General features: G+C 43.4%; 1 protein-coding gene across 7 annotated transcripts in view; it reads left to right on the forward strand.

Moving 5' to 3' along the window:
- Nucleotides 1-27006, forward strand: part of LOC146810895 (uncharacterized) — a 403292-nt gene that overhangs the window by 345142 nt on the left and 31144 nt on the right. For all 7 annotated transcript variants that reach the window (XM_085617937.1, XM_085617940.1, XM_085617938.1 and 4 more), the window contains 8 exons: nucleotides 1952-1987; nucleotides 4480-4530; nucleotides 5272-5298; nucleotides 9029-9091; nucleotides 9177-9230; nucleotides 13847-13873; nucleotides 14627-14680; nucleotides 18272-18358. In XM_085617937.1, coding sequence (XP_085474063.1) covers nucleotides 1952-1987; nucleotides 4480-4530; nucleotides 5272-5298; nucleotides 9029-9091; nucleotides 9177-9230; nucleotides 13847-13873; nucleotides 14627-14680; nucleotides 18272-18358 — 399 coding nt within the window. The remainder of the gene's footprint in view (nucleotides 1-1951; nucleotides 1988-4479; nucleotides 4531-5271; nucleotides 5299-9028; nucleotides 9092-9176; nucleotides 9231-13846; nucleotides 13874-14626; nucleotides 14681-18271; nucleotides 18359-27006) is intronic.

The raw sequence follows: 27006 nt of genomic DNA on the forward strand, positions 1-27006 counted from the left end.
ATCCATCGTAAGGAATAAAGCTTTCGTTTTAGTTTATTGGCCTGGAAAACTGTGGATGATTGAACAGGGTAGCCTCTCTACATTGCTTTAATTGATTTGAAATCAGCTTTTGACCTCATTCCTAGGTGCAAGCTGTGGTGTGTTCTGCAGGAGTTGGGTCTTCCTCTTGAGATCCTTGCGTTGGTTGTCCGCCTCCATGAAGACAACTGCACATGGGTTCGTTGGGGAGACCAGGGCCAGTTGATAGATTTGATTAGTGTCAACAAGGGGGCCCAACAGGGCTGTGTGCTGGCCCCCACTCTGTTTTCATTATTCATTAACGGAGTCGTCCGATATTTAGCGGAAGTACCAGCTGACACCCTTGTGCTGGGGGAGTGTCAAAGTAACAACTTTATTGTTTGCGGACGACACGTTGCTAGTGTCTAAAACACTTAGTGGTCTGCAACTGCTCCTGGACCGCTTTGTGGCCTTTTGTGGATTAAGAGGTCTGGAAGTTAACACCTCAAAAACAAAACTTCTGCTGATGAATCCCCACAAAACATTTAAAGGTAAAATGCTGCTGGGGGATCCCTCTTGAGAGAGGGGCCACTTTTGATTATCTGGGCATAACTTTGTCTGAGAAAATGGCATGGAAAGATCACATTATAAAGCGGAACCTTCAGCAGAGGCAGACCATTGGGGCACTGATTAAGGAGTCTTTAACCTCCCAAACTAAGCTAATAACTGCCCCACTCCAGATTTAGGATCATAAGGTAGCGGGTTCAGCCTTGTATGGGGCTGAACTCTGGGGATTTGAAAACATGGAAGTTCTCTTAGTCACAGAGAATACATTTTTAAGACCTATATGCTCCCTCCCCAGATTACCCCACTTCAACCACTACGGCTAGATATTGGTAGATGTTCAATTGCGGATAAAGTGAGGCTCCGCCCCTGCTCTTTAGGCTGCGCCTGAAATTAACCCCCAAGCTTTCCTATTCTGCCACAGCGCTTGTTGAAGTTTCCAAGCTTGACCGTTTTGAGAAAATTGGGTGGTTCACCGAAGTCAGGTCATTACTCTCAGCGATAGGTTTGGGGAGCTCCTGGGAAACCAAAGATGTCAGTCTATCGCCTAGTAAAGGTTTGGTTAAAAACCAATACTGGAACTGGGCAGTGCAGACTTTTGTCACTCAACCATCTCTGGGTCGTCTCACACTAGAATTCACGAAATGTAAATTGCGAAGCACCTATGAATAATACATGGCGCTCTTCACTATTCGACAGGATAGGAAACTCTACATCCAATTTAGATTTGGTTCCCTTCCTGTGAACTCATTTACAGCAGCTTGGCGGCGATCCTCGCCTATATCACAGCACTGCCTAGTTTGTCCCCTAGTGACAGAATCAATTAGCCACATCTTCTTTGTTTGCCCTCTGTATAATCTCCTGAGATACAAGTGGCTAGCCCCTGTTTGTAGATTGTTGGGAACTCTTTGCCACCAGGAAGCGCTTCACATCCTGAAATCAGATTGTAGGCCTTCAGAAACATGTGGAATTGCTGAGTTTTTCTGGAAAATGTGGATTATCAGAAGGTATGTGTCTAAGACGCGATAGTGTGCATTTTTATATTTTTACTAATTTCATATGATTAGGTTTTAAAACAATAATTCTATGTTTTTATCCATGCATACTGATCAAATTTTGATGCTCGGTGGGTTTTTCTTTGTACTGTAAGTGGGGTATATGTTTTAGAAATAATAGATTGTATTATTTTAATGTTGTTCTAATATTCTAACAATGATGACTCAAATCTATTGGCAATTGATGTGTTCTATTCAACGAATTTCTGATTTGTATCTATTGCTGGATCATTGTACTGTAAGTACTTGCCCTTTTATGGTCGTAATGACCAAATAAAGATTATGAATATGATGATGAATATCAGTGAATTAACTGTAGATGGTGTATCCCACAGGGAGTTCCTGGTGCAAAAGGAGTAATCGAGACATTGGTAAGTTACACATTGGGTGAATTTTATTGCAATGTGGTTCCAAATTCCTTTTATTTTGCTTTGCGTTTTGATGAAAAATGAAAGGGGGGTGTTGGGATCCTTGCTTAATGGCAGCTGTGTGGATTCTGCAGCTGTCAACACTACCAGAAATGCATTTCCAGAAAACAATCTAATCAGTCACCAAGCAGAAATGTATTTAGATATATACTATGGTATAATGTCTGCATTTATATAATGCTTACTAGGCATTAAGCCTGTGGCCAACTGTAACCTCACTGTGGCCTTCTGAAACACAGGTGCCACAGATTACACTTTAAGTAGCTGCACCTTCTCACACACATACAATTATTTGACGCTTGCAGTGCTGCAAAGAAATGCTTCCGCATTCACGAAAAAAACCCTGGCTTCTGCATTGTAATTTAGTATGCTGATCGTCCTTTCCGTAGGCTCAATTCATTCATTTTTCCTTATGATGTTGGCATTATCGTTGAGCCTTCATCCTAGCAGCATCAGGGTTGTAGCTTGGTGTGAACTTCAGATTTTCCCACAATCAGGCTGGCATGTTATGTTAAAATACATTACACAACAAGCAGCGTGCATGAGAGTGGGGGTAAGGGGGCAGTAGAAAGGAAGAGGAACGCGGATTGGTAAGCGTACTAAGTGAGAGAAAACATAATATTTTCTAGGAATAAACAACATTTTTGAAGAGTTTCAAAACGGAGGGAAAGAGTATGTGTGCAGCTTCTAGGTCGAGCCTTGGCAGCGCATGCGCTGCTCTGCTCGGCGTGTGGTATTCGAGTATGGACTTGAAGCACCGCCCACTATCCATCCATATTTGTCCATTGGCTTGTGCCCTAGTCCTTCGTAAATGCTGGCTTATGATCGTTAATAGGCTTGTTACTCCATCCTTAGTACCATCTTGTCTTCATTTGTAACTTCCCATGAGGCCTGGCCATTTTACTTTGTTACACAGTAAGTGTTATTTAGTCTGTAAGCACTATTTTCTTTAATGAGTTTCTCCTACTGCAGGCCCGACATCCTTTCCTGCAACATTCAGCTCGCCATGCACACTTTCACTTTCCAAGCAGCCGGGACAATGGCGGCCGCTTCTTTGAAATTAAATAGGTCCTGCATTTACATGAGTATGAGCTATTGGCATTGTAAATGACAATGCCTTTTACCTATGTGTTAATTATCAAAACAGATAAATAAAAGGCATTGTCATTTACAATGCCAATAGCTTAAACTTCGCAAATGCGAGACCAATTGCATTGCAAATGCTTGTTGTCTGTGTATGTGAGAATTCCAGCTGAAATCCAACAGAATCCTCACCATACCCTACTGAAAGCACCTGTACTCAAGTATTTACGAGAAAAAACTTTTTTTAGGGAGGTGTACAACCCCAAACGCAGCCCCTGAAGGTACGCCCCTGAGCAGCATTGATTAAATCATCACCAACTGCGGTTGGGTAATAATGCCTGAAGAGACGACTCGTTATAGTAGGTTCCTTCCATAAAGGTGCTGTAGATGGACCAGATTATTTTTGCTTTTATTCTCCTAATTGACAGCGCTGTCTTGCAAATTAGTGCCGATCACCTGAGCATACCAGTGTCCGCACAAGAACAAGCAGCCACTTCTCGTAATGAGAACCTAGTGACATTATGCCAGTAGTCTCTCCTTTGCAGCACGTCTTACTCTTCTGTGTCACAGCACTGGCTCCCTCCCTCACCATCCTCCAGTATACCCTGTGTCTTTACCCAAGCGGGTACTGCTTGGGTATGGCAGCAAGAATTTTCACTTGGCCGGTAACAAGTAGCCTTGAGTCCAGGAGGGAGTTTCAATCCTGTGCGAAATGTCCTGGGACTGCAGGGCTACCTCTTTCCCAGCCCTAGATTCATCCACTAGACTGTGGCACAGAAAACTAGGACTAATAGTTAGTGATCATAAATAAGATAATCATACACACATGCATGATAGTTACTAATCAATCACAGGCTGCGGCTTTAACAGAGCTATTTCATTTCAGGTATGCACTATTTCACTTGACGATAGAGCTGAAAAACGAGTGGCCCTTTATCTGCCTGTTGATTGCGAACAATAGGTCTCCATGACAACCCATCGATATATGCTGCATTGCTCTACATCAGGGTTCTCCAATGTCGGTCCTGTGGGGCGTGACCCGTGCTTGTTTTTTAGCATATCCACATTTAGATAAATGTAGTTATCATTAAAAAATCTGTCATTGATCCGGCCCTCCAGGACTGACATTGGAGAACCCAGCTCTACACGATGACAGCTGCTGACCATAACGAACATGAAGCTCTACTACTGACTTTAGTAACTCGGTCACTTGGTAATGGCGATTGCCTGCATAACCGGGAGGGAGTGCAACGTCTTGTTTGGTTTGTAAATGTTCCAGAAAATTGTGTATCTGTATTATCAATTTGCCTTTTTCATGAGTTTGATCTATAAATCGTTTTTTATGTGTGCAGATTATACCTGAACAAGGACCACCTGGCCCGCCAGGGCCCCCAGGACAAATAGTAAGTGTTTATTGTGGGGGCCAGTGCCATCTGCATGCATCACTCTAGCACTTGTGTGTGGTCTTTCGGGTCATTGCATGTTTTTCTTGATCACGGGTCGCTGGGAGCCTTGCATTCTAGGAATAATGCTGCAGCGGGCATGGAAAGTGGAATTTGGAAAGAACATATTCACCATTGTGAGGGATAATGTGGATTGGCTGTTGGGAGGGGGGGGCAGGTTTGAGAAAGCAGGGAAACTGTCAAGTGGCGTGGCCTGGTTTTGATTTTTAAGGGTTAATTTAAAGATTTTAGTTGTATTAATCATGAGCATTTCATGATTTCTAATTTAATCGACAAAAGGTTTCCATTACCATATTTGTGCCTTCCTCTTCAAAAAAGTTTTGAATAGCTTTCCAAAAAGGAAGAGGTGGTAATGCTTTTGAAGTCATCCTTATTTAAATGAAGTTCGTGTTTCATCAATAAATAATAATGTTAACACAATAAATAATGAAACAAAAAAAACTTAAAAGAAAAAAGTAAGAACCAAGTATTCCTCATGCTCCGTTAAGAATCATTTTATACGATGCTGGGCAAGATTAGAAAGTGCATTTTACGATGTAAAGAATTGCTTGCTGCTTGCTGGCAAACAGAAAGAAGCATAAATGATCAGCTAAGCACCCGTCCACCTGGGCCCTGGCTATGTCTTCAAGGGTGCACGTATTGAATTTGCTCTCACGAACACTCGTTGTTTCATTTTAACAGGGTCTTCCAGGAATTCAAGGGCCGCAGGTGAGTCAACCATGCAGATCTTGCAGAACGTTACATTTGAACATCTATTAGCAAGGTTTGTCCTTAATTAAGTTAAAATTCCAGCTCAGCTACTCTCCTCCCTCAGTTGTATGCCACATACCTCCTCGCTAACAGTATAAATCCTGACCCCGGACACGTTATCACAGCTGAATCATACACTGACGCATTACCAGAAGTTTCCATCACGGCTGAGGCTAGCCTGGGGTTATCCCGTCAGAGGAGTGCGTAGAATGTTCGAGAACAGCCAGCCAGTTCTAGGAATGAAGGATGGGGCTTCATAGATGTATCGCAGATGAGAATGGCTCTCTTTATCCAGTGTTTGACTATTGTGTGAAACGTTACTGTTGCTGTTTTTATTGAATGATTTCCAAGTTAATCATTACCATCTTTGTATGAAATCTGCATGCTCACAAAAGTCTTGTCCAGCAATCTGTTGCCTGTTTTTGAGAGGCCGCACTCAACACATCTGTAAAACAGAATCATACCTGTTTCCTCATCCAAATACTCTTCTCTCCTGCTCTGGGTGAAACCTGAAGACATCAATTAGTTCTGGTGTTCGTGTCCCCCAAAAAGGCAACAACATCTATGCCATTGTTACTTTCTTGCCTTCTATTGTAGTTTGTTCTATCAACCTCCCAGAAGTGTCCTTGCTCGTGGGAACAAGATACTTTTATTTTGTACAGCAACTTCCAAGATGGCTGCAGATTCCAAAATTCTGCTTCCTGTGAGATTTGATTTAGTTTGTTTTTGTTGTGGCGTTCTCCGCTCCGTACGCCACTTTTAACTGATCCTGATTATCGCCATATTTAGCGCTCCACTTGCGATAAGCAAACAGCATTTCAACTTATTTCCTGTAACTCCAAAGTTACTGACACCACTACGTTGTGTAATCATGACAGTGCAAAGATCATTGCACTGCTAATGGAAGCCAAGGATCGCAAGATGGTAGTTATTATCAGAGTGACGAGCCGGCACTCGTCTGTAGTCACAGAATGTTTTTTTTTCAGGGAGTCATGGAGCAGAATCAAGTCTAGATTTTTTTAAATTTTAGAAGGGGTCAGACAATCACATAATTTAGTAAGGCAGAAAGTGCATCCCCACAGGTCCTCCTAAGACCTGACACAATGATTTCAGTTTTGCCCATATTAAGTCTTTACCAACTGTCCCCTACCCAGTCTCAGACTTCACAGGCTTGGCAATGCCACCGTCCTCACCTAGTTAGAGAAGAGTTGGAGTATCATCCATATACATATATAAATGCAATACATGGGAAGGAATGAGCACGCGGAACACTTGGCATGCATATAAAAGAGCCAGGTGACAGAAGGAGGAACCCTGAGGGGGTCCCACCGGAAAGCACCTCGGTGTAGAGACAAAAGGAGATGTGGACACAACCTGAAAGATTACTTTAGAAAATCTGAACCAACCTTTTTGAAAATCTAGACAGTACGCCAGAAACGAGTTAATGAGAATGACGTGCTTGACCGTATCAAATGCAGTTGATCCATCTAAGTAGGTCAGTGCATTGATACTGCGATTGTCAGTGGCCATCATAAGGTTGTCCAAAACACCTACCAGTGTCCCTCTAAAAGGAAATAAGCCTTTCTAAAAAACAAAAAAAAGCAAAACATTTGTTGTTTTTCAGGACCCGAGTCTGGGTTAGTGAAGAGGTCACAAATGGTTATACAGCTTTGAAACTGAAAGAAAGCAGAGAGATTAGCCTGAAATGTGTGTGTTTCTTGAGCACGGGCACAGCAATATTAAAGCCAGGAGAGACTTCTACATATGTGTATATAATATATTCTGTGTTCACAGAAAGTTTGCAAATTAGTTCGAAGACAAGACTTCAGAATGCTCTTTAAAATGCATAGCAGGACATAGATCATATAGGGATCCCACTGTAGAACATGCCAGAGAGCTACAACCTATCCAAGGCAGCAAAGGATTGCCAAAGGAGTGATCAAGATGGGAGTGAATGAGAAGAAATATTTGGAAACACAGTAGGCAGGTTAATGGCTCTGATAGAGCTCTGAAATTATCAACTTTTGATTAAAAACATTCTCTGATTCTGCTATAGAGCTGGACGGCGAAATCTACTTGGGAACTTGAGGTCTTGTATGGAAATGCTGAACTTCTATACAACCTACCAATTTGCTCCGTGGGTGATTTCAGTCTCATGATGGGCACGTTCAAGTTTCTTGTGTGGATTTAAAAATCAAACTACTTTGAGACCGCATTCACAGCACAATTTCAGTGTGACACAATGTATTTGTTACATGTCGTTCTAAAAATCACTCATGAGACACTGGACACTGGTAAGGCTTGCTAGAGTTCGTGTGACTGAGACCACGCATGGTGGCTACCTCTGCCAGGTTTTCCGGCTCTACCAGATACATACAGGCATGGGGTCACATATATTTTACTGATTTAGAGGTTGGCCAGTACCCAGGCTGGCAAAACCAGTGCCCCCCCCCCCTTATCTCATTTTGGGATGCTATGCTGCAAAAACGGCCCTGTAACAAAACTGGCCCCCAGGGGCCCAAAACCAGCACCCACCTGTGCGGCGCACCGGGGGATTGCCCGGTGCCCACTACGGCCATTCCGGCCCTGCCTTTATACCCCTGGCTCATAGAACTTGAGTTACAGTTCTTGCATATCTGGGACTACAAAGAGGCTTGTACAGGTGCCTAAAAGGCCTTGAGGCCTTCCTCTTCGGAGTGGCCTGCATTTAGGAGGGATTTTAACTCTACTGTTGGTCCACCCAACTTCAAAGGCATTTTTATCTGACAACATGCCCTTTTACACGTAATCAGCCAGCCATACTCCTTCCGGAGGTTGGTCGCCCCATACCTGGTGTATCAATACTTTCTGTCATCTTGTACAGGCGGTTTCATTAAGGTATCAGAAAAGAATCTTCATGAAAATAGAAATACAATGTTAAACATTGGATGCTTGGATTTCACAGAATTGAAAATATCAATTTCACATTTCTTAATTATTCCCTATAGGTTATATTTCTATTTTTTTCCAATGTGATGAGGTATAGCACATTTACAAACTTCTAGCATTTAAAGAGGTTCGTAAGGTTAATTCCCCCCCGCCATTTTTTAAAAATAGCTGCACACAAAAAAGAAGCTGTAGATCCCCTAATGTGTTTGTACACACAGGAAGTGGAATGAAATGTTGATTTCAAATAGAGTACTTTTCAGCTTTTAATTTGCGATGTGTTATATCACTGAGAAAAAATAAAATAAAATGCAACATAATATAAATAAGGAGTGGAGGGTTGCATTCCCTTGATCCTTATTCAATTGTTTTTGGAGTAGGGAGCCGTTTCTTTATTTTACGGCTTGCCCAAAACAAAAGGTGTGAAACAGCTTTGTGCTAGATGTATTGGAGCACGGAAAACAGGAAGGCTTTTCAAATCTTGCATAGTTACGCTTGCATCGTTTGATTCAAAATTTTCCTGTTGCAAAATATATTTATTTACCTGAAGATGAGGAATGCCATCTGCAAAGTAACATTGCAAGTACATAAAATGTTAACTTCTTGTTATAGTCTTTTTTGGCTCAGTTACTGAAGTATTGTCAATTGTTCTGCACTTTTGCATGAAGTGAACCTTAAAAATGTGCTCAAAGTAATTCTTATTTTATTGAATGCATTGGCTACTTAAATGTTTCTTCTGCTAAGTTACCCTCTTTTCCATTAGGGGTTCGACGGCCATAAGGGAGAGAAAGGAGACGGTGGTGAAAAAGGTTTCACTGGCCCACCAGTAAGTCAAATTGTTTGTTTGAGCAAAAGATTATTCGCCTGTTTTGTATTGTAGCAATTGTATGATTCATTCATTGTACTTCTAGGGACTGCCAGGGTCGGTGGGACTTACTGGCTTGCCCGGTGCCAAAGGAGACAAGGTAAGCGCTCTGAGTATCTGTGTTTAGCAGGTGTGACAACTAGTGATATTCAACTAACACAGTGAGTTGCTGTAAATAGCAAGTCCTTTTCCCAATCACAAAACAAAAGTATAATTTTTTTAGCAATACTGCTATCGATGGAATCAGTCTGTTAAACCTTGGAAAATATTTTGGTAAAATCTGAACAAAAATAATATCATTAATTATTATTTTTGTACTCTGTATTTTATTGAAGAAATTCTCATTTAGAAGGAGTAAAAAGGTTTGTCATATTACCCAGGTTCTCATTTGTTGACACTAAGGTTCTCCTACAAGTAAATGTGAATATAGAGTTAGTGTTAGGATTAAAGTGTAAATTAGATGCATTAAAGGTTGCCCCAGTTGCAGCACGGAGACAGCTCTAGCGGAGGTGGTTGATGACACCAGGGGTGCTTTAGATGTCGGGGGCAGGGCTGCGCTAATTGTGCTAGATTTCTCAGCAGCATTTAACACGATACCACACTCCACACTCCTGGCACATCTCCAAACGTTCAGGATCAGGGGGCAGGCGTGGAAATGGCTGGCTTTTTTCCTGGAAGGTAGAGGTCAAGAGGTCTGGTGTCCACCGTTGCGTCGGGGTCTGGTGATCTACAGGTGGGAGTGCCACAGGGTTACACTTTGAACCCCACATAAGTCAATATATACCTCACTCCTCTGGCGTTCTTGGCAGAGACTCTGGGTGCAAAAATTGTTTCATATGAGGATGATACTTTTTTCCTGGGGTAGGAATGAAATATTCCCTGGTGAAAAAATCAGAACTTGTTTGGCCGACATTTTTCAGTGGCTATCTCACCATCAGCCTAAGTGCAATGCGGGCAAAACCGAGCTAATTTTCTTTGGTACACGATCGGATGAGCCATGGCAGTCCTTTTGGCCGGAGGATTCTCCCCCTCCACTAAGCCACACTAGCTCTGTTAAAAATCTCGGTATGAAGTTTGATGGTGGGATCTCCATTCTGGCACAGTCTAAAGCAATAGTAGGGAATTGCTTTGGTCTGCTGCGAGTGGTCAGGAAGTTCCTCCATTTTCTGTCCTTCTCTGCTAGGAAATTGGTAATACAAGCTCTGATAACATCTAGACTTGACTATGGGAAAGCACTATCAGATTACTCCATCAGTAAGCTGCAGGTGGTCCAAAATGCTGCAGCCTGAATGCTTCTCAGCTTGCCTCTAAGAATTCAGGTTTGCCCCTATCTTAGAGAGCTGCATTGGCTTCCTATTAGGAAGAGGATTCTTTTGAAGACCTTGCTATTGATCCACAGTGCTCTGCATCAGTCTGGCGCAGGCTACCAGAGAGCAAGAATTCGTTTTTATGCTCCCTCCAGGTGTCTGTGCTCAGCCAAACTTTTTCTGTCCAAAATCCCTCCGATTCATAGGTCCAGAACAGGGGGTAGGTCCTTCTAATTTTTGGCACTCTCTCTCTGGAATAAACTCCATTTGGAGTTTACGATGCATCTCAGCTACCCCCTAGTTCTGGAAGAAGTTGAAAACATGGCTTTTTTTGCATGATTGATGTGGCTTCTCTCAGTTTCTCCCCACTGGTAGTACAGAGTGCCAAAGCACTCCTTGGAGTAGCAGTGTGCTTTATAAATACCTTTTACATTACATTTATATTGAAAGGTTACATATAGAAAACCGTAAAGGCCTACTATGTCGCGTATATTATGCTTACTGATTCCTCGAAGCAGTTTAAAGAGGGCATATTTAGAGCGGGTTTGATGTGAAGCCCACGGTTGCACGTTTTATTGTTAAGAAGGTAATGGTTTTGTGGGTGAGAAGAATGCAGTAAGATGTAGGGAGGGTGAGCAGATATTACACAAATTAAAGCAGAGGCGACACCTAAGCTGCTCCATCCTCTCATTGCAAAATTACAACAGGTCCTGCTGCTGTTAGCAGTGGCGGCTTGCCGAGGGAGTGCTGCGAGGCAGTGAGGCGGGGGCGGGGTAGGGTGGGAGGTAGTAAACTCCGGCATACGGCAGAACTAAGTTAAGTAAGTAAATAAATAAAACAATTTACAATGCGCGTGCTGCAACGCCAACTTGGCGATGCAGTGCGCGCAATGTAGATTGTTTCATTTCTTTATTTATTTAGTTAACTTCGTTCTGCAGTATGCCGGAGTTTACTACCCCCACCCTGCCCCTCTCCCCCACCCCCCACACCGCCCAGCGGCACTTTCTTGGCGAGCCGCCACTGGCTGTTCGTGAGGCTTGTTTTTGGGCTGGCAGAGAGACATCGCTGGCTTGCCAAACTTATGTAATAAAAAAAATCATAAATAAAATATGCATACATATATACATATATACAGGTGGTTTGGGTCAGCCCTCTTCATTCATTGCTTTGTTCAACTGTTATTCACATATTCCCACAGTCCCACCAAAGCATAGAGCCCAGGTATGTGGGTCTGCCTACTTTAGTCATTGGCTGTCTTGCCCTGTGAGTCAGAGGCGAGCGAGCCAACAATTTAACAGGGCAAGCAAAGCCAATGATCTGGCTTGGCTCATAGAGTGCATGTACGAGCTGAACCCTAAAAATGTTTGTCATGTAATTCACACAACAAACATGACATAAAATATGAGGAAGTCTCTTCAAAATTAAAAAAAAGTGTATTTCTTTAGCATGTGGAAGCATTGAGATTGATATGTCACATTATACCACTGCGTTAAGAAGTACCTATTAAAAGTGTTTATAGATAAACTTGGAACTGATCTGCCCCGCCCCCATCCTGGCCTTATTGCCATTAGTGAACTACGTAGCAAGACAGATGTCACGTGAACCCTGTATGTGGCCCAGATTCTTCTAGATAGAGCGCCACTATAATCTACTAAATTATACACAATAGGTTTTTGTAAATCTGGTGTACTGAAGAAAAAGGAGGGTCGGTAAAATAAAATATTTGCCAAAAATCACCAATTTAGTAAAGTGGGTAAGCCGCGGTTAAGGCAGGTTTTCTAGTTTCACTTTGAACAAATCAGTCACTAAATGGGCACCTATTTGTCTGCCCGTTTTACCTCAAACGTTAATGCTTTGATTTTACCTCTTTGTGCATGAGGCTAGAATGAGCTTGGCAGGCAGAAGCTGCATGAAAGGTTAGCTTGTTTTGGGCTCGAGGTTCCAATAGGACCTTGATGTGAGGCTTCAGGCTCGAGCATTGGTACCTGGAAAAAACCACCCCATGCACTTAAAGGAGTGTGCCTCTTAATATGCGGAAGGAGTGTGCTGTTTTCAGCTTTGTTGCGGAGTGAATCGTTATATATATATATATATATATATATATATATATATTAGTAGTTATTGTTAGGAACTATTTTCCATAGGAAATCCGCAACATTCTATTCCCAATAAGTCTGGCGCTGGTTTACGAACCTTCGCAAAATTTTCCAAACTTTTGGCCAGCTCCGGTCCGCTCGTATCCTGAACGTCTCGGGGTGATTCGTCAAGCGGGGGCCGAGAAAAAAATATATATATAGATCAATATATATATATACATGCATTAAACTAAAAATGGTTTCTGTACCTCGTCTAAATACACATGCCTGTTAGTAGGAAGCACTCACACAGTTCTGTGAAAAGTTTATGGTTTGGTAATTTTTGTAATTAAAAATATTTCAAGCAAATGGATACCGTATTTATGGACTTGTATGTTTTATTTTTCCTGTTCTTATTTTCTTAAGCTATTAAACAAAAATACAAACATTTTAGCCATTTTATCAGGCTGCCAATACTAGATCAGTTGGCTTTTCCAATACTTGATTAACATTGGGTTTTTTTGTATTTATATTTCGCACATGCACGTTCTAAAATGGGTGTTCCTACATTTTTATTGGAGTCTTGCTTAGGCGACCATTTATGAAAGCTCGCACACTTTAAAAGTCTTGAGGAGAGGACCTGAATATCTAATGCTGCCTATGCAGGTAGACATTTAGGATCCTCTCTCCACCACCTGCAATGAGAGTGACATTTGAGTGGTCATTTTCCTTTAGCAACAAGGACTTTTATTTAGCCCATTTCCTGTAATATGGTGCCATTGTGTGCCTATCTGTGGTCGCACTGTAAGACCAGTAGTTGTCTTGATATAGGACTGGTCATAAATGGTGGGGTGCCCAAAAATCACCCAGGCTAAACCAGATATAATTTTCTAGCTTCGGACACCATCCTGTTTGGGAAGGAAGGGGGCCACGACACCCTGCCAAAATGAATCCAGGGTTTTGATTTGACATGTTATATCCGAGTGATTGCGACAGGCCCGATGGAATTTGCCCTGCACTCCTGCACCCAGCCCTTCTGTTTGCCCCACCACAACAACAGATGGAGCAGCTATTCCATGATGCTTTGCTGTGCACTGTCTCGCAAAGGAGCCGACTCGAACTTTTAGTAGCTGTGGCTAAGTGGTACACCTTATTTTCTTTTTTAAGCAAGGCGCCTATTTCCAGCCCAGGCTTAACATTTACAGTTAAATCTTGTACAAACCAGTTCTTCAACAAACTGGGGCAAGTGAAGAGACCTGCTTTCTGGGTGTAACTGTCTAACTGGTACAGTGTATAACTAAGGCGATATACTTTTTTTCTTTTCTTGACCTCAGGGGAAACAAGGCGAACCAGGATTAGATGTGAGTACTCGATAAATTTGTTATCCTCATTTTATGTTAAGGACAACATTAATGTACGAAATAGACAAACATGTCAGTGAAACGCTTCTTTCATTAGCCCTTTTACAGAATAAAGTACTCCCATAGGCTTATGACTTCACATGGCCGATGTTTTATGAATTTAAGGCGCTCTCAAACGTTGCCGAGAGTATACCTAGTAACCTATGATAGTTGCATGTTTTGAAGCAGTGAATTTGCACTTCTCACTATACAGAGTCATTTCAGCATACGCAATGTACATATTGCACAATTATGCATAGGAAAATAGCAACATGTTCAGGCAGTGCCACTTTTTTTCTTCAAGGGGTTCATATTTACTGGCTCTGCAGAAAACCCTCCCCGTGCTCCACAAACATTGTTGTGGGTCTTGAAAACCAAAATCTATTCTGAGATGTGGTAGAAAGACCAGATGACCAGTTGCAAATGCTTTGTGCAAAATCTAGTTGCAGGCATAAGACTTTTGGTATCTGCTGAATCGCTATGGAGAACATTACGGTTGATCCTGGCTGTGTCATGGAATCCGTTCTGTTGTAGGACCTGCAAAGAATGTACTGTGCACCATCACTGGGGCTAAGCCATTAAAACATTGAGATGAATGAATGGGATTAATAGATTCCTGGTGTTTTAGTAAAAAACACATGTTTGCGACATCGTGATATGATTTATTGATTGACTTATATACTGCTCTTGAACATTTCAAAATCTCTTCAACAGGGATTCCCGGGTCTCAGAGGGGAAAAAGGAGACAGAGGACAAGGAGGAGAAAAGGTTGAATTATACATTTATTTACATAGAGAAATATGAAAATGATTTCTCATTTAACGTTGTTATAAATGCTTTGCGGTAACAGATTTGAAAATGGATTATAAATGAACAGGTTGTAGAATCTGTTGATGGTTCGTTTATGCTTAGTTCCTTGATTACTCATATTATTTTTACTAAATGTGAGTTGTGATCTTAATGCCTAAAGTCTTTATCTATGTCTGCTTTCTAATAACATCTGGAGACATATCTGGCCTTGAAGGTCAAGATAAAGGGGAAGTGTTAGGAACAGTTAATCTTGTGTATTACCTTACACCGCTACAACTATTTTTGAACTTGTAAGTTATGAACCCGCAGGTATAGTATTTTTAATGCATTGCTTAGGACCTGTTTCAGGGAATGAGCATGCAAGTATAAGTGATTAACCAAGATTTCAGCTTTATGTAGTGCAAAATTGTAGGCATCAGCTCACCAATTTAGACCCAAGATGAGGTATTGGCTAGTTAACTCTTAGAACTAGACTACAGCACCTCTTGTAGCTTGTTTTGTCCCTGTAGCTTTAAAAGAAGGGTCTGCTGTATGACCCTTGTAGTCCTTGTAGTCTTCCTTCTGGGTACAGGACAGAATAGGTCCATTCCTCCTGGGCCCTTCTCGGAGAGCAGGTTCAGTCCTCTTCTGATCTTCCCCAGGTCCAGGAGTGTTCAGAAGTGGGTGCCAGTGAGTTGGAATGACTACTGACCACGTCCTAACCAATGGTATGAAAGTTCCTTGGTCCAAACCTACGCACCTGACGCATTTTCAGGATGGCAAAAGTATTGGGCCACACTAAACGTGCTGTCAGGGCTCTGTGTGTGTGTGAGGAGTGTACTTTGCTCACTCTAGTGTCCTATCACACCAACACTAAAATTCAGATTGGGACAGTCACTGTGCCAGCAGTAAACCCAGAGACAGAAGTCTGGAAGAAAAGAAGTAGGGATTTTATCCTGTTTTCCTTCCTTTCAAGTGCGCTCCCAGTGTTATATGTAGAACCCAACAGACCTGTCAAGTGGTATTTGACACTGTAATGTAAGAAAAGATGCTCGCAGCATCCACCCGGTGTCGTTTGTTAGGTTCAGAGGAGGCATTTCTCCCCATTCTAGTCAGTTATTTGTTCCTTGAAGGCACTTTTTTCACACCTAGTTATTGGCTGGCAGAAGTGGGGGAGGAAATGCAAATTTAGGCCCCAGGAACCTCAGGTAGTGAAACTGTAAATATCTTAATATTTATAAAAAATCCGATTTTGGCATTGAACTAGATTTGTAATAACTATTAAAAACTTGTTTACTAATTTTTCTAGCTAATCCTATTCCTGAGATATAGTATTAGAATGTTTAACCTGTACTCCATGGGACAGCTAGGCCTGCCACAGTGAAAAATAGCTCTTGCGTGCTAGTCAGTGTAAGGCAAAGGTCTTCAATTTGTGGGGCGCGACCCTCAGGGGGGCCATGGAGTCCTGGGAAGGGGGTCGAGCAACTTGAGGCTTCACTTGTGCCTGGAATCTAAAACATGTGCTCGGGATGTTGTTAAAAAGCTTCAGCTGAAGGTAATTGAGTCTCCTGTCCTGTGAAATGAAGAGGCTGGGCAGACAGGTGAAACAATCCTTTGTGCCAGGCTGCCTGCTTGCCTGAATGAACGTGCGTTTTGTGTTAACCTGCAAATGTAAATGGTGCTTGGGAGCGGTTTTGCGGGTTGCTTTGTGATGGCAAAGATTTGTATTTTATTTTTTTAGTGGTAGTAAGAAGAGTTAACAACTGGGCTGTGAAGTGCATGTTTTTAATCACTTAGTACCTCTGAGGAGGTGTTAAAGGGACACTTATGCAAAAAAAAGCATTACTTATGTTCTAGTATTACTAAAATCTACATTTTGGAAGCTCCATTATATCCTAAAACTATTTGCACAGTTTGTAGCAGTCTACCTTATGTGTGTAATGCAAGAATAAATTAATGGCCACAAGCCACTATTCCCCACTGCATCAACCAAATTTAATTCTGTGGCTCTCTGATTACACACCGACCTCTGCAGTGCATTAAATAATATAGGTTTCCTAATGTACTACAGTGCATTTCCCTCTTTTTCCAACTTTTTGAAGTGTATTTTTCATTTAAGCTACCCATTATTTTATATGTAGCTACCTGATGGTGAAAGATCTAAAAAACTATCAAAATATTTTGGGGCTGATTATGAGAGGCTTGAGCCACCAGAGCATCATTCTTTTTTTAAGTTTCGGCCGCACAAGCGTCGCAATCGTATCAATGAGGCGACGCAAAGTCATCCTGCGTGGCTGAGTGGCCTCATACTTATGGAGTAAGACAAAGCAGCGCAAGTCACTGCCTTGCTTTAGTCTGTCAAGTAGGAGTTCCATGTGCATTGCGGTGGGTGTTCCCATGCAACACCTCTCGATTTTGACACTGCCCCAGATTTACAAAACCATGTAAACCTGGGGCAGCGCCAAAACCTTATACATGCCCACAGGCGTAATGAGGAGAAATGTTTTCATGCATCCTCGTATTTTTTCCTCTTTCCATGTGTGCTGCATTCTGCAGCTCACAAAGAAAGAGGAAAACCCCTCTCGGGGCTCCTTCCTGCACAAAAACAATCCTGCCTACATTGGCGCTAGGCAGCAATTTGTGCACCAACGCAGTGGGAAAGGACAGGAATGCACCATATTTCATAAATAAGGTGCATTCCTGCCCTTTCACATTGGCATAGGGAAGCGCAGCAAGAAGACTTGCGTCGCTGCCCTAGGCCAATTCCTCATAAATGAGGCCTTTTATTTTTAGCCACACCTTTGACCACACCCACTAATCTTTCGTTTGTTAAACACTGTTTAATATTATTTCCCCACTGTAAAAATGATTTTCTATTGGAATTGAAGACTTTTATGGTTGTCAATAGTTGTCAATGATGAGGTGTACCAAGTTCTAGACATTTTTTGGGGGGTCCTTATGCCTAAAAGATTTTGACAGGGGGTTCTCGGCATCAAAAAGTTTGAAGACCTCTCGTGTAAGGACATGCTAACATTGCTTTTCTACATGTCGCACTTTTAAATACCATGTACCCTGCCATGTGGAATGCAAGTCCTACATATAGGTGCCTTATTAATATATAAAAAGGACATTTTGACCTGTTCAATGCAGTTTTTATACTGCTACATGTTTTACACTGTCACTGTAGTGAATGGAATAATAGGTGCTGCAGTCCACTAGTGACATTTAACTTACACATACAGCTAAAACCAGCAAACATATATGGGCCAGCAAAAGCTGAAAAATTTGGGGTGATCATTCTGAAAAGACAGATTTCCTACATTGACCAGCCCCAAACTGTGCCCATGATTATATTTTTCAGAATCAAGTACTGTGCCCTTCCCAACAATCCTTCAAAAAGAAGAACCTCATAACTTGCAAATCAGATGGTGTTTCTACTGATTAGTAAAAAGCCATGCAGCTTGAACCCTCCACTAGGAAAGAACAATGCACCGTTTTCTCTTGAATACTATGAAGTTTTGTTAAGGGATCAATGGTACCCCTTATCTCACTGCCTTTCTGCATCCACAGGGCGAAAGGGGAATGCCAGGAAGAAAAGGAGTGAAGGGTGTCAAAGGAGAGCCCGGGCCCCCTGGCTTAGATCAACCTTGTCCAGTGGTACGTTTTTTTTTTTACATAGTAACATCTACTGTCAATATGTACTTCTAGGTTTCTCTACTGAATGAATATTTTTCTACCATGATGAAAACTGTCACGGGGGTCCTTTCATGGAAGACAGTTCAAAGGCAAAGTCCTTTATTAAAACCTCAAAAGCAGAGAAAACCTATTTAGGGTGAACTATAAACTTTGTGGCTGAATTTTGCTGCTGGGAATGGGCTGGGTGTTGGGAGCATAGCTATGGATGGTGCATTAGCTGCCTGAGGGGCAAAATGAACTATGATTTTGCTATATCTCAACTACCCAACCTGCGGTCACGCGGCCAATTTTCCTTTTTTTTTTTTACTATAGCCCACGGCACACTTTCTATGACATTGCTGGGTGTCCCAGGTGCTCACAATGTCTGTGGAGGCTCATGACGGCACTGATGTGCTTAGGCAAACACATTAAGGAGAGCAGCAAGAGTGTGGGAAGAGGCACGTGTTAAAATGGGTAGGCTAGCACCCAATGGGCTGCATGGAGTGAGTGGGAGGAAAACCAGAGCGTCCTGGTTTGAAAGTGCTGCACCCCTATCTACTTGAGCCAGTGCCTAATGGAGGATTATGGTGCTACTGTGCCCCTGTGTCACATAGTGGGAAGTGAATCAAGCCGCTACAACCAGTAGCTGAGCTTATTGCAAACAGAAGCTGATTATTAATAATGCATGATATTGCATTGATTTGCAATATGGATTGTGATAGTTTGTTATTCCATATTGACGTCGGTATGACATAGGTTTTTATTGTAGGATCCACATGTTACATAGATGTGCCCAGGGAGGGTTGGGGGAGGTGCCCCAATAATATTCATTGTTTCTGATACGGATTATATTTATTTATATATTTATATTTGGGTACAGCAATTGAGTGGTGTTACAAAGTTGCCTTGTAGCACCCTGATGGGTTTTGAGCCAACTTGAGATTGCCCACACTAGCATGCTCTTTTAAAAGCATTGAATTGGGAGCGGGGTCATGGTTAGGTCTGTAGGCTTGTTAGCTGTGTTTACAAGCAGAACTTGTATTCATGGCTCAGCTGAGAAGGAGGGTTGGTGTGTGGACATCGGTGTGGCCTTGCTTAAACTGTTGATGACGTTTCATGCTCATGAATGACATCCATTAGATTATTAACATGGAAAGTAAAGGGTGTAACGAGGTGCCTAAGCGGATCAATATTCATTCGCATTTAACGCGAATCGATACAAGTGATACGTTGCAGAGACGCATTTGGATAAACGTGGTAGTGACCGTTTGAAGAAAAAGTGTGGGGTGGGTCCTATACTTTTTCTGATTTATGTTATTTGCTGTAAGGTGCTTATATGGATCCATGATTGTGGACATTTTGTGTTTTGTTGCATGACAGATTTGTAACTTATTGTATCCTTCAACAAATTATTCTATGCTACCTTCCTGGGATTTTCAAAAATCATTTAAAATTCAATAGTGTAGTGGGTGGCAGCAGGAAAGTATGCTCTCTGTTACCTAAGGTTTCTGAGATGCAAGAGGTGTATTTGACCCTTAGATCACTGACGTTGAGTGGTAAACTGATTTCTAAACAGTATAATACTAACAGGCCAACCTCAAACCCATTAACAACAAACATGAGGCTGAAACGGGAAGGTGATACACAAGTGTGTTTGTCAGATGCCTAATGAGTGTGTGTGAAGACACCATTTCAGTTTCATGAAATAATACATTTAAACTACTCCACATCAAGTCTCTAATGAGAGTGCCTGTTACCTTCCAGAAACGTTATGAATCCCTGCTGTAACCTGGACCAGTTAATGCGTACTTCTGACATGTGGTTGGAATGTCCCGTGGTATTACTTTTCTGGAATGAAGGAGTGGCTCTTGTAGCAAAGTTCCTAGACTGGACGTTGATTAAGGGTGTAGCTTCGTGGTTGATGGGGATGTTGCTGATAAAAAAGAAAAATAAGCAACAACTTTATTTTTTTGCATGGTTTTTTTGCACAAAGGTTGTATGTCAATGTGGAGGAAAGGCTCCAGGATCCAGCCCAGAAACTGTGGTCACTGGGTTGGTGGTGATGGGTCTGGATTGAAAGATTGACTGATGAGGAGCACAAGCAGCTCCAGTTTCGAATGAATGTCCTGGAAAGAGTGCCTTGATGTTCAGGACAAAGAGACTGATGTGAGGCCACCATACATTAGATAATTTTAATTCTCCAGTATTTGGGGTGTCTTTCATAGATTTACATGCCTGAATCATTACCCGTCGTCGGAGTGGGAGTCCCACGGTACATAAAAAAAGCAATAATTATGCATATACCAAACAAAAAAACCCTGGTAACCTGAACCAGGAAGTAAAGTAGCCTAAGCTACCAGGGAAAAAACTTCCACAGCTATGACTATCACTGTCATTATATACAGTCCAAACTGCAGCCAATCAGGCGACAGCACCCACCAGAATGTTCTCCTCAGAGGCTCAGGCTGTTAGATTTTCTACCGCACATCGTGTGAAGGGAGTCTCCCTGAGCTCTGCTCAGTTCTTCAAGTTTCTGCTGTTTCTACAACTTCTAGGATGTCAACTACAAAGAAATCACTCTTCAGATGTGAGTCCTGCGGAAAGCTTAGGCTTTTTTCTGAAGACCCTCACAAAAAATGCATCTATTGCCTCTATCCTGATCATGAGGTGAAGGAGTGCAAGATTTGCCGTACCTTCTCTCAAAAGACCTTAAGAGATAGAGAGGGACGCCTTCTTCTGTGGCTACAGAAGCTTAAGGATAAAGATGCTCCTTTATCAGAGATAGAAACTGCCTCTGGATCCTCTATCTCGTCCAGAAAAAGGGTGGCTGAGGAAGAATCTTCTTCTACTGGGGCAAAGGTGTCGAGGAGAGCCCAGTCTGTTAAGGGATCGGGGCAGTCTTCGTCTTCATCTAAGAAGACATCTCCACCTTCAGGATCCAAGCCCTCTACGCCCCCTGGGAAAACAGGAAAAACCCAGCCAGCTAAGAGTTTTCCTGACAAGAAATCACCTCAGGTGAGATTGCCGTCGTCGACGGCGCCGTCGATGGCAGTGGCGTCGACAGTTATTATCGTCGACGCGATTTCAACGTCGACGATTACATTCTCGTCGCCGAGACCTACAATGATAATGTCATCAGCTTCATCGCCGTCGACGCTGGTTTCGGTGAGTGTAAAACCCATCTCGTCGACGAGGGAAGTGTCATCTCTTGTCCCCGTTCCGTCGACGGTAAGAATCAAGAAGCTGGCTCCGCCGACTACTCCGTCGACGTCTACTCCGTCGACGAAGATTGTGGCATCGTCGACGAAGAATACCTAGTCGACGAAGAAAACCCCGTCGACGAAGATGGACGCGTCGACGCCCTCGTCGTTGAAGACTACCTCGTCGACGAAGACGACCTCGTCGACGGCACCACCGTCGACGAAGGGTGCCTCGTCGTCGGCACCGTCGTCGGCGAAGATTGTCCCATCGTCGACGGATGCCATCTCATCGACGAAAACAGCCTCGTCATCGAAAATGGCTGTAACGTCAGGATTCTTTCCGTCGACACGTGTGTTACCACCTTCACTATCCACCTGCATGGATATGCAGGTATGGACTGCGACTCCGTCGTCTGTCGTGTTTGATCAAAAGTCACCAGCATCTACGCTTCTACAGCGTAGAGGATCGTCTTTAGAGGCTATATCACCTCTAAAATTACCGGCGCAACTTTTACAATCGGAGGATAACGACTCCGAAGAAGATGAGAGATTTCGGACTGCAAGGAGTCCATCGGAGCTTCTCATCAAATATCAAGATGAGGATGATGAGGATGAACAATACGAACATCCTAATATGGAACCACAGCCAACACCACCTGCACCAGTGCCGTCTGGTCAAATGCCGTCGGAACTACTTGATAATCTGCAGTATATGTTGCAAGATTACTATAGACGTTTTCCTCCTTCGGAAACGGCGGAATCTCTTCCGGCTACACCCAGACCACGAGTACAGTTGTCGTCGCTCCAGTCACCAAGACCACCTTCTCCGTTGCCATCTCGGCAATTGCAGGTTTCAGACGATGAAAGGGAGGAAGGAGAGGTAGATGATCAATCTATCATGTCGGAGTGGGATAGTTACCAAGTACAAACTCCTTCTCCAAGTGCTCCAGCTCCGGTGGACTCTCCCCCGGTGGACATTGGGAATTTCCACTCACTGATGGAAAGAGCGACCAAGAGATTCCTGATTCCCATGGAAACAAAGGAAGATGACTGCTTCCTATATGACTTCAAGGACCAACCAAGGAAGCAGGTTCGGGCAATCCCAATCATTGACTTTATTTGGAAAGAGGGATTGAGACTGATGGCTACCCCTAATTCTCTTCCAGCAGTGTTACCAAGGCTGGACAAGAAATATAGAGCCCCAAGTAATTCACCAGCATGTCTGATTGGTCAACCTAAGGCAGACTCGGTTATAGCACAAGCAGCTCAGAGACGGGCTAGAAATCCCTCAACACCCATATCAGCTCCACCTGATAGAGATGGTAGAAGGTTGGATGCAATAGGAAAGAAAGTGTCTACGATGGCAGCCACCACAGTTCGGGCTGCGAACTCCCTGGCGATTTTAGGGCGATACGACCGCCAGATGTGGTCCGACATCTCTCCTTTCCTCGACATGTTACCGGAGCCTTCAAAATCCGAGGCTATAAAGATCCTGCAGGAAGGAGAGTATGCGTCTGCGGAAATCATCGACGCAGCAGTGGATGTGGCATCAACTGGTTTCAGGCAGCTGGCAGGAGCCGCAGTGCTGAGAAGGCAGGGCTGGCTGAAGTCCACTTCGTTTTGCCAGGAGGTGCAGTCTAAAATTATAGACATGCCATTTGATGGCGAATCCTTGTTCGGTGCACATGTAGATGAAGCGCTACAGGCAATAAAGAAGGATACGGAGACGGCAAGGTCCCTGGGTAGTTTGCAATTCCGAAAATCTACCTTCCGCGGAGCCAGAGGACGTGGATCCTTCTCTAGCAGGGGAGGTAATAACCAGCAGCGTTCCTTTCAAACCTCTCAGTATAACCAAAGATCTCAGAATTTTCGCCAACAGTATTACGGACAGCGAAATCAACAATATTTGCAGTCGCGTAAGAAGCAGTCCTTTCGCGGACGAGAGTCCGGTAAGAAGCAATGAGTTCAGCCACCTGCCACCATCTCTACCGTTCCCACGTACAAGAATCGGAGGTCAAATATCCCACTTTTATTCAAATTGGTCCAAGATTACCTCAGACAAGTGGGTATTAGATATAATATCCAGAGGACATGCTCTGGAATTCACAAAAATTCCGCCAAATTCTCCTCCCAAAGGCCCACCCCCTGCTCATCTCAAGGAGCTTTTTTCCCAAATAAATGTGATGATTCAAAAAGGAGCAATAGAAAAAGTCCCTCTCTTACAAAAGGGAACGGGCTTTTACTCAAGATTTTTCCTCATCCGGAAAAAATCAGGAGAGTGGCGTCCAATTCTCGACCTTCGCGCCCTCAACCAATTCCTAAAGAAAATGTCGTTCCGGATGTTGACGCTCCAAGAAATTCTGCAGTTGCTTTCGATGGGAGATTACATGGCCACCCTCGACCTGCAGGACGCCTATTTTCACGTACCAATCCTACCAAGGCACAGAAAATATCTACGGTTCAGAGTGGCTGGCAGGGATTTCCAATTCAAAGTCCTCCCATTTGGACTCCGTTCTGCACCCAGAGTCTTCACAAAGGTCATAGCGCCAGTGACTGCGCATCTCCGTCTGCAGGGAGTTCAGATATTCCCGTACCTGGACGACTGTCTTATCAAGGCAAGTTCCGCCAAGGTAGCATCCGAGCATGTTCAGAAATGTCTTTTACTCTTCCAATCCCTGGGTCTATCAACAAATCTGGAGAAATCACATCTTATTCCTTCGCAAAGAAGAACGTTTCTAGGAGCGACTTTGAACACGGATCTGGTCAAAGCCTTCGTATCAAAAGAAAGGCAAACCAAGATATGCAATCTTGCGCGCTCTCTAAAATCAAAAGAGTGCGTTTCAGTCTGTGTATACAAATCCTTCCTAGGGATGATTTCGTCTTGCATTCATCTCATTCCCAACTGTCGGTACAGAATGAGACCGTTGCAGGAGGAACTCAATCTGCAATGGCTTCAGAACGCAGGGTCATTCGAGGATCTCATTCACATCACCCCACGAATGCGAGAGGCCTTTCAATGGTGGAGTCAGATGAACCACTTGAAAGAGGGTTGCCCATTTCTGGTCGAAATGCCGGAGTTCACAGTCACCACAGACGCATCCCTCGAGGGTTGGGGAGCGCACCTTCAAGGAATGACAATCAATGGCAGGTGGACTCTAGAACAAAGAAAGTGGCATATCAACCTGCTAGAACTGCGAGCCATATTCCTGGCTCTACAATCCTTCCAGACCATCATCCGAGGAGCATGCATACTTGTAAGAACAGACAACACTACAAGTATGCATTACGTGAACAAACAAGGCGGGACGAGGTCAGCCCTCCTATCTCAGCAAGCGCAAGAGATTTGGGATTGGGCGATCCGCCACAAGATCAACCTCAAAGCCATTCACGTCCCGGGAGTCACGAATGTTCTGGCGGATTCCCTCAGCAGGACCACAACGTCGAATCACGAATGGGAGTTACACCAACCATTCCTAGACGAAGTGTTTCACGAATGGGGGCATCCCGATATAGACCTCTTTGCGACCAGCCAGAACCGCAAATGCCCATTCTTCGCAAGCTGGGCTCCCCAAAAGGACTCGCTGGGGAATGCCTTTTCGATGAATTGGTCGCAAATATATGCTTACGCCTTTCCACCGATCCCGTAGGTTCCAAGAGTTCTGCGCAAGATCAAACAACAGCCTTGCCGCATGATCTTAATTGCTCCCAGGTGGCCCCGCCAGTACTGGTTTACAGAGCTTCTCCTCCTCTCAGAGGCCGAACCCATACAATTTCGACCAATTCCACATCTTCTGACCCTTCAGAACGGTCAAATTTGTCTTCCGGACCCAGCATCGCTGAGATTAGCAGCATGGCTCCTCAACAGCTTGAATTTGCACACCTAGATATCCCTCCAGACTGCCAGGAGGTTTTGGCCAATGCTCGAGCACCAGCAACTGTTAAGACCTACAAACTAAAGTGGAAGAGGTTTTGCATGTGGTGTCAATCCGTTAATCTCCATCCGATCCACGCAAAGCCGGAACAACTTCTGCCTTTCTTTCTACAATTGGCGAGGTCTGGTCTTTCCCACTCTACTTTGAAGGTGTTCTTGGCTGCAATTTCAAGATTCCGACAGGATGGTACTAACTCTCTCTATTCCAACAGAGTCATTCAACAATTATTTAAGGGGCTATTTAGGATGTTTCCGCCTATTCGGCGTCCGCCTCCTTCTTGGCACCTTAATATAGTGCTTTCACAACTAATGAGGCATCCTTTCGAGCCCATCCACAAGGCGGATCTAAAGTTCCTTTCTTGGAAGGTTTCTTTATTATTGGCTCTAACTTCTACAAGAAGGGTTAGTGACCTTCAAGCGTTCACTATTCATCCACCCTTTCTGCAATTCACATCTGATTCTGTGGTGCTGCGCACTAATCCAAAATTTATGCCAAAGGTCCCGACGGATTTCCATCTTAATGAACCCATAGTTTTGAAAACTTTCTTTCCAAATCCACAAACAGCTGCAGAAAGGGCCTTGCATTCCCTAGACATCAAGAGATGTCTGAAGTTTTACTTACAACGTACAGCTCCGCTGCGCAAATCAGACCAGCTCTTGGTAGCTTATGGCAGACCACGTCAAGGCCATTCAGTATCAAAGCCAACCATAGCTCGTTGGATCTCAGCTGCAATTTGTTTATGCCATGATCAGGCTGGAAGACCACTACAAGCGACCCCAAGAGCACACTCTACAAGAGCAATCTCGTCATCTACAGCTCTTTTCGCCGGTGTGCCTCTTCACCAGATCTGTAAAGCGGCAACATGGTCCAGCTGCCATACGTTTACCAGACACTACTGTTTGGAAGCTGCAAGTGATGCGGATGGTTCAGTGGGACAAGCTGTTCTACGTAATCTTTTCAAATAAGGTGAGCCTCTGTTCTCCCTCCTCCGCTATGCTTTTATAAGACGCTTTTTGTGATGTGAAATTGTTTTGCATAAATTGAAACAGATGTGTATTTCTGTATGGTTATACTGTTTCATAATGTATATGGTATATATATATATATATATATATATATATTTATAAAGGTGGCGTCTTATGAGCAAAAGGTTATGTACTGCTATCTACTCTGATTCAGGCATGTGAATCTATGAAAGACACCCCAAATACTGGAGAAGAACAATAGTTACTTACCTGTAATCTGTGGTTCTCCAGTATTGGTGTCTTTCATAGATTCACATGCAACCCGCCCACCTCCCCTCAGAGGCTTTTTAGGTTATGGTATATTACTTCACTCCTGTGCGAGAAAATCTGACAGCCTGAGCCTCTGAGGAGAACATTCTGGTGGGTGCTGTCGCCTGATTGGCTGCAGTTTGGACTGTATATAATGACAGTGATAGTCATAGCTGTGGAAGTTTTTTCCCTGGTAGCTTAGGCTACTTTACTTCCTGGTTCAG

This window comes from Triturus cristatus, chromosome 7 (assembly GCF_964204655.1).
Source record: "Triturus cristatus chromosome 7, aTriCri1.1, whole genome shotgun sequence".
NCBI lineage: Eukaryota > Metazoa > Chordata > Amphibia > Caudata > Salamandridae > Triturus > Triturus cristatus.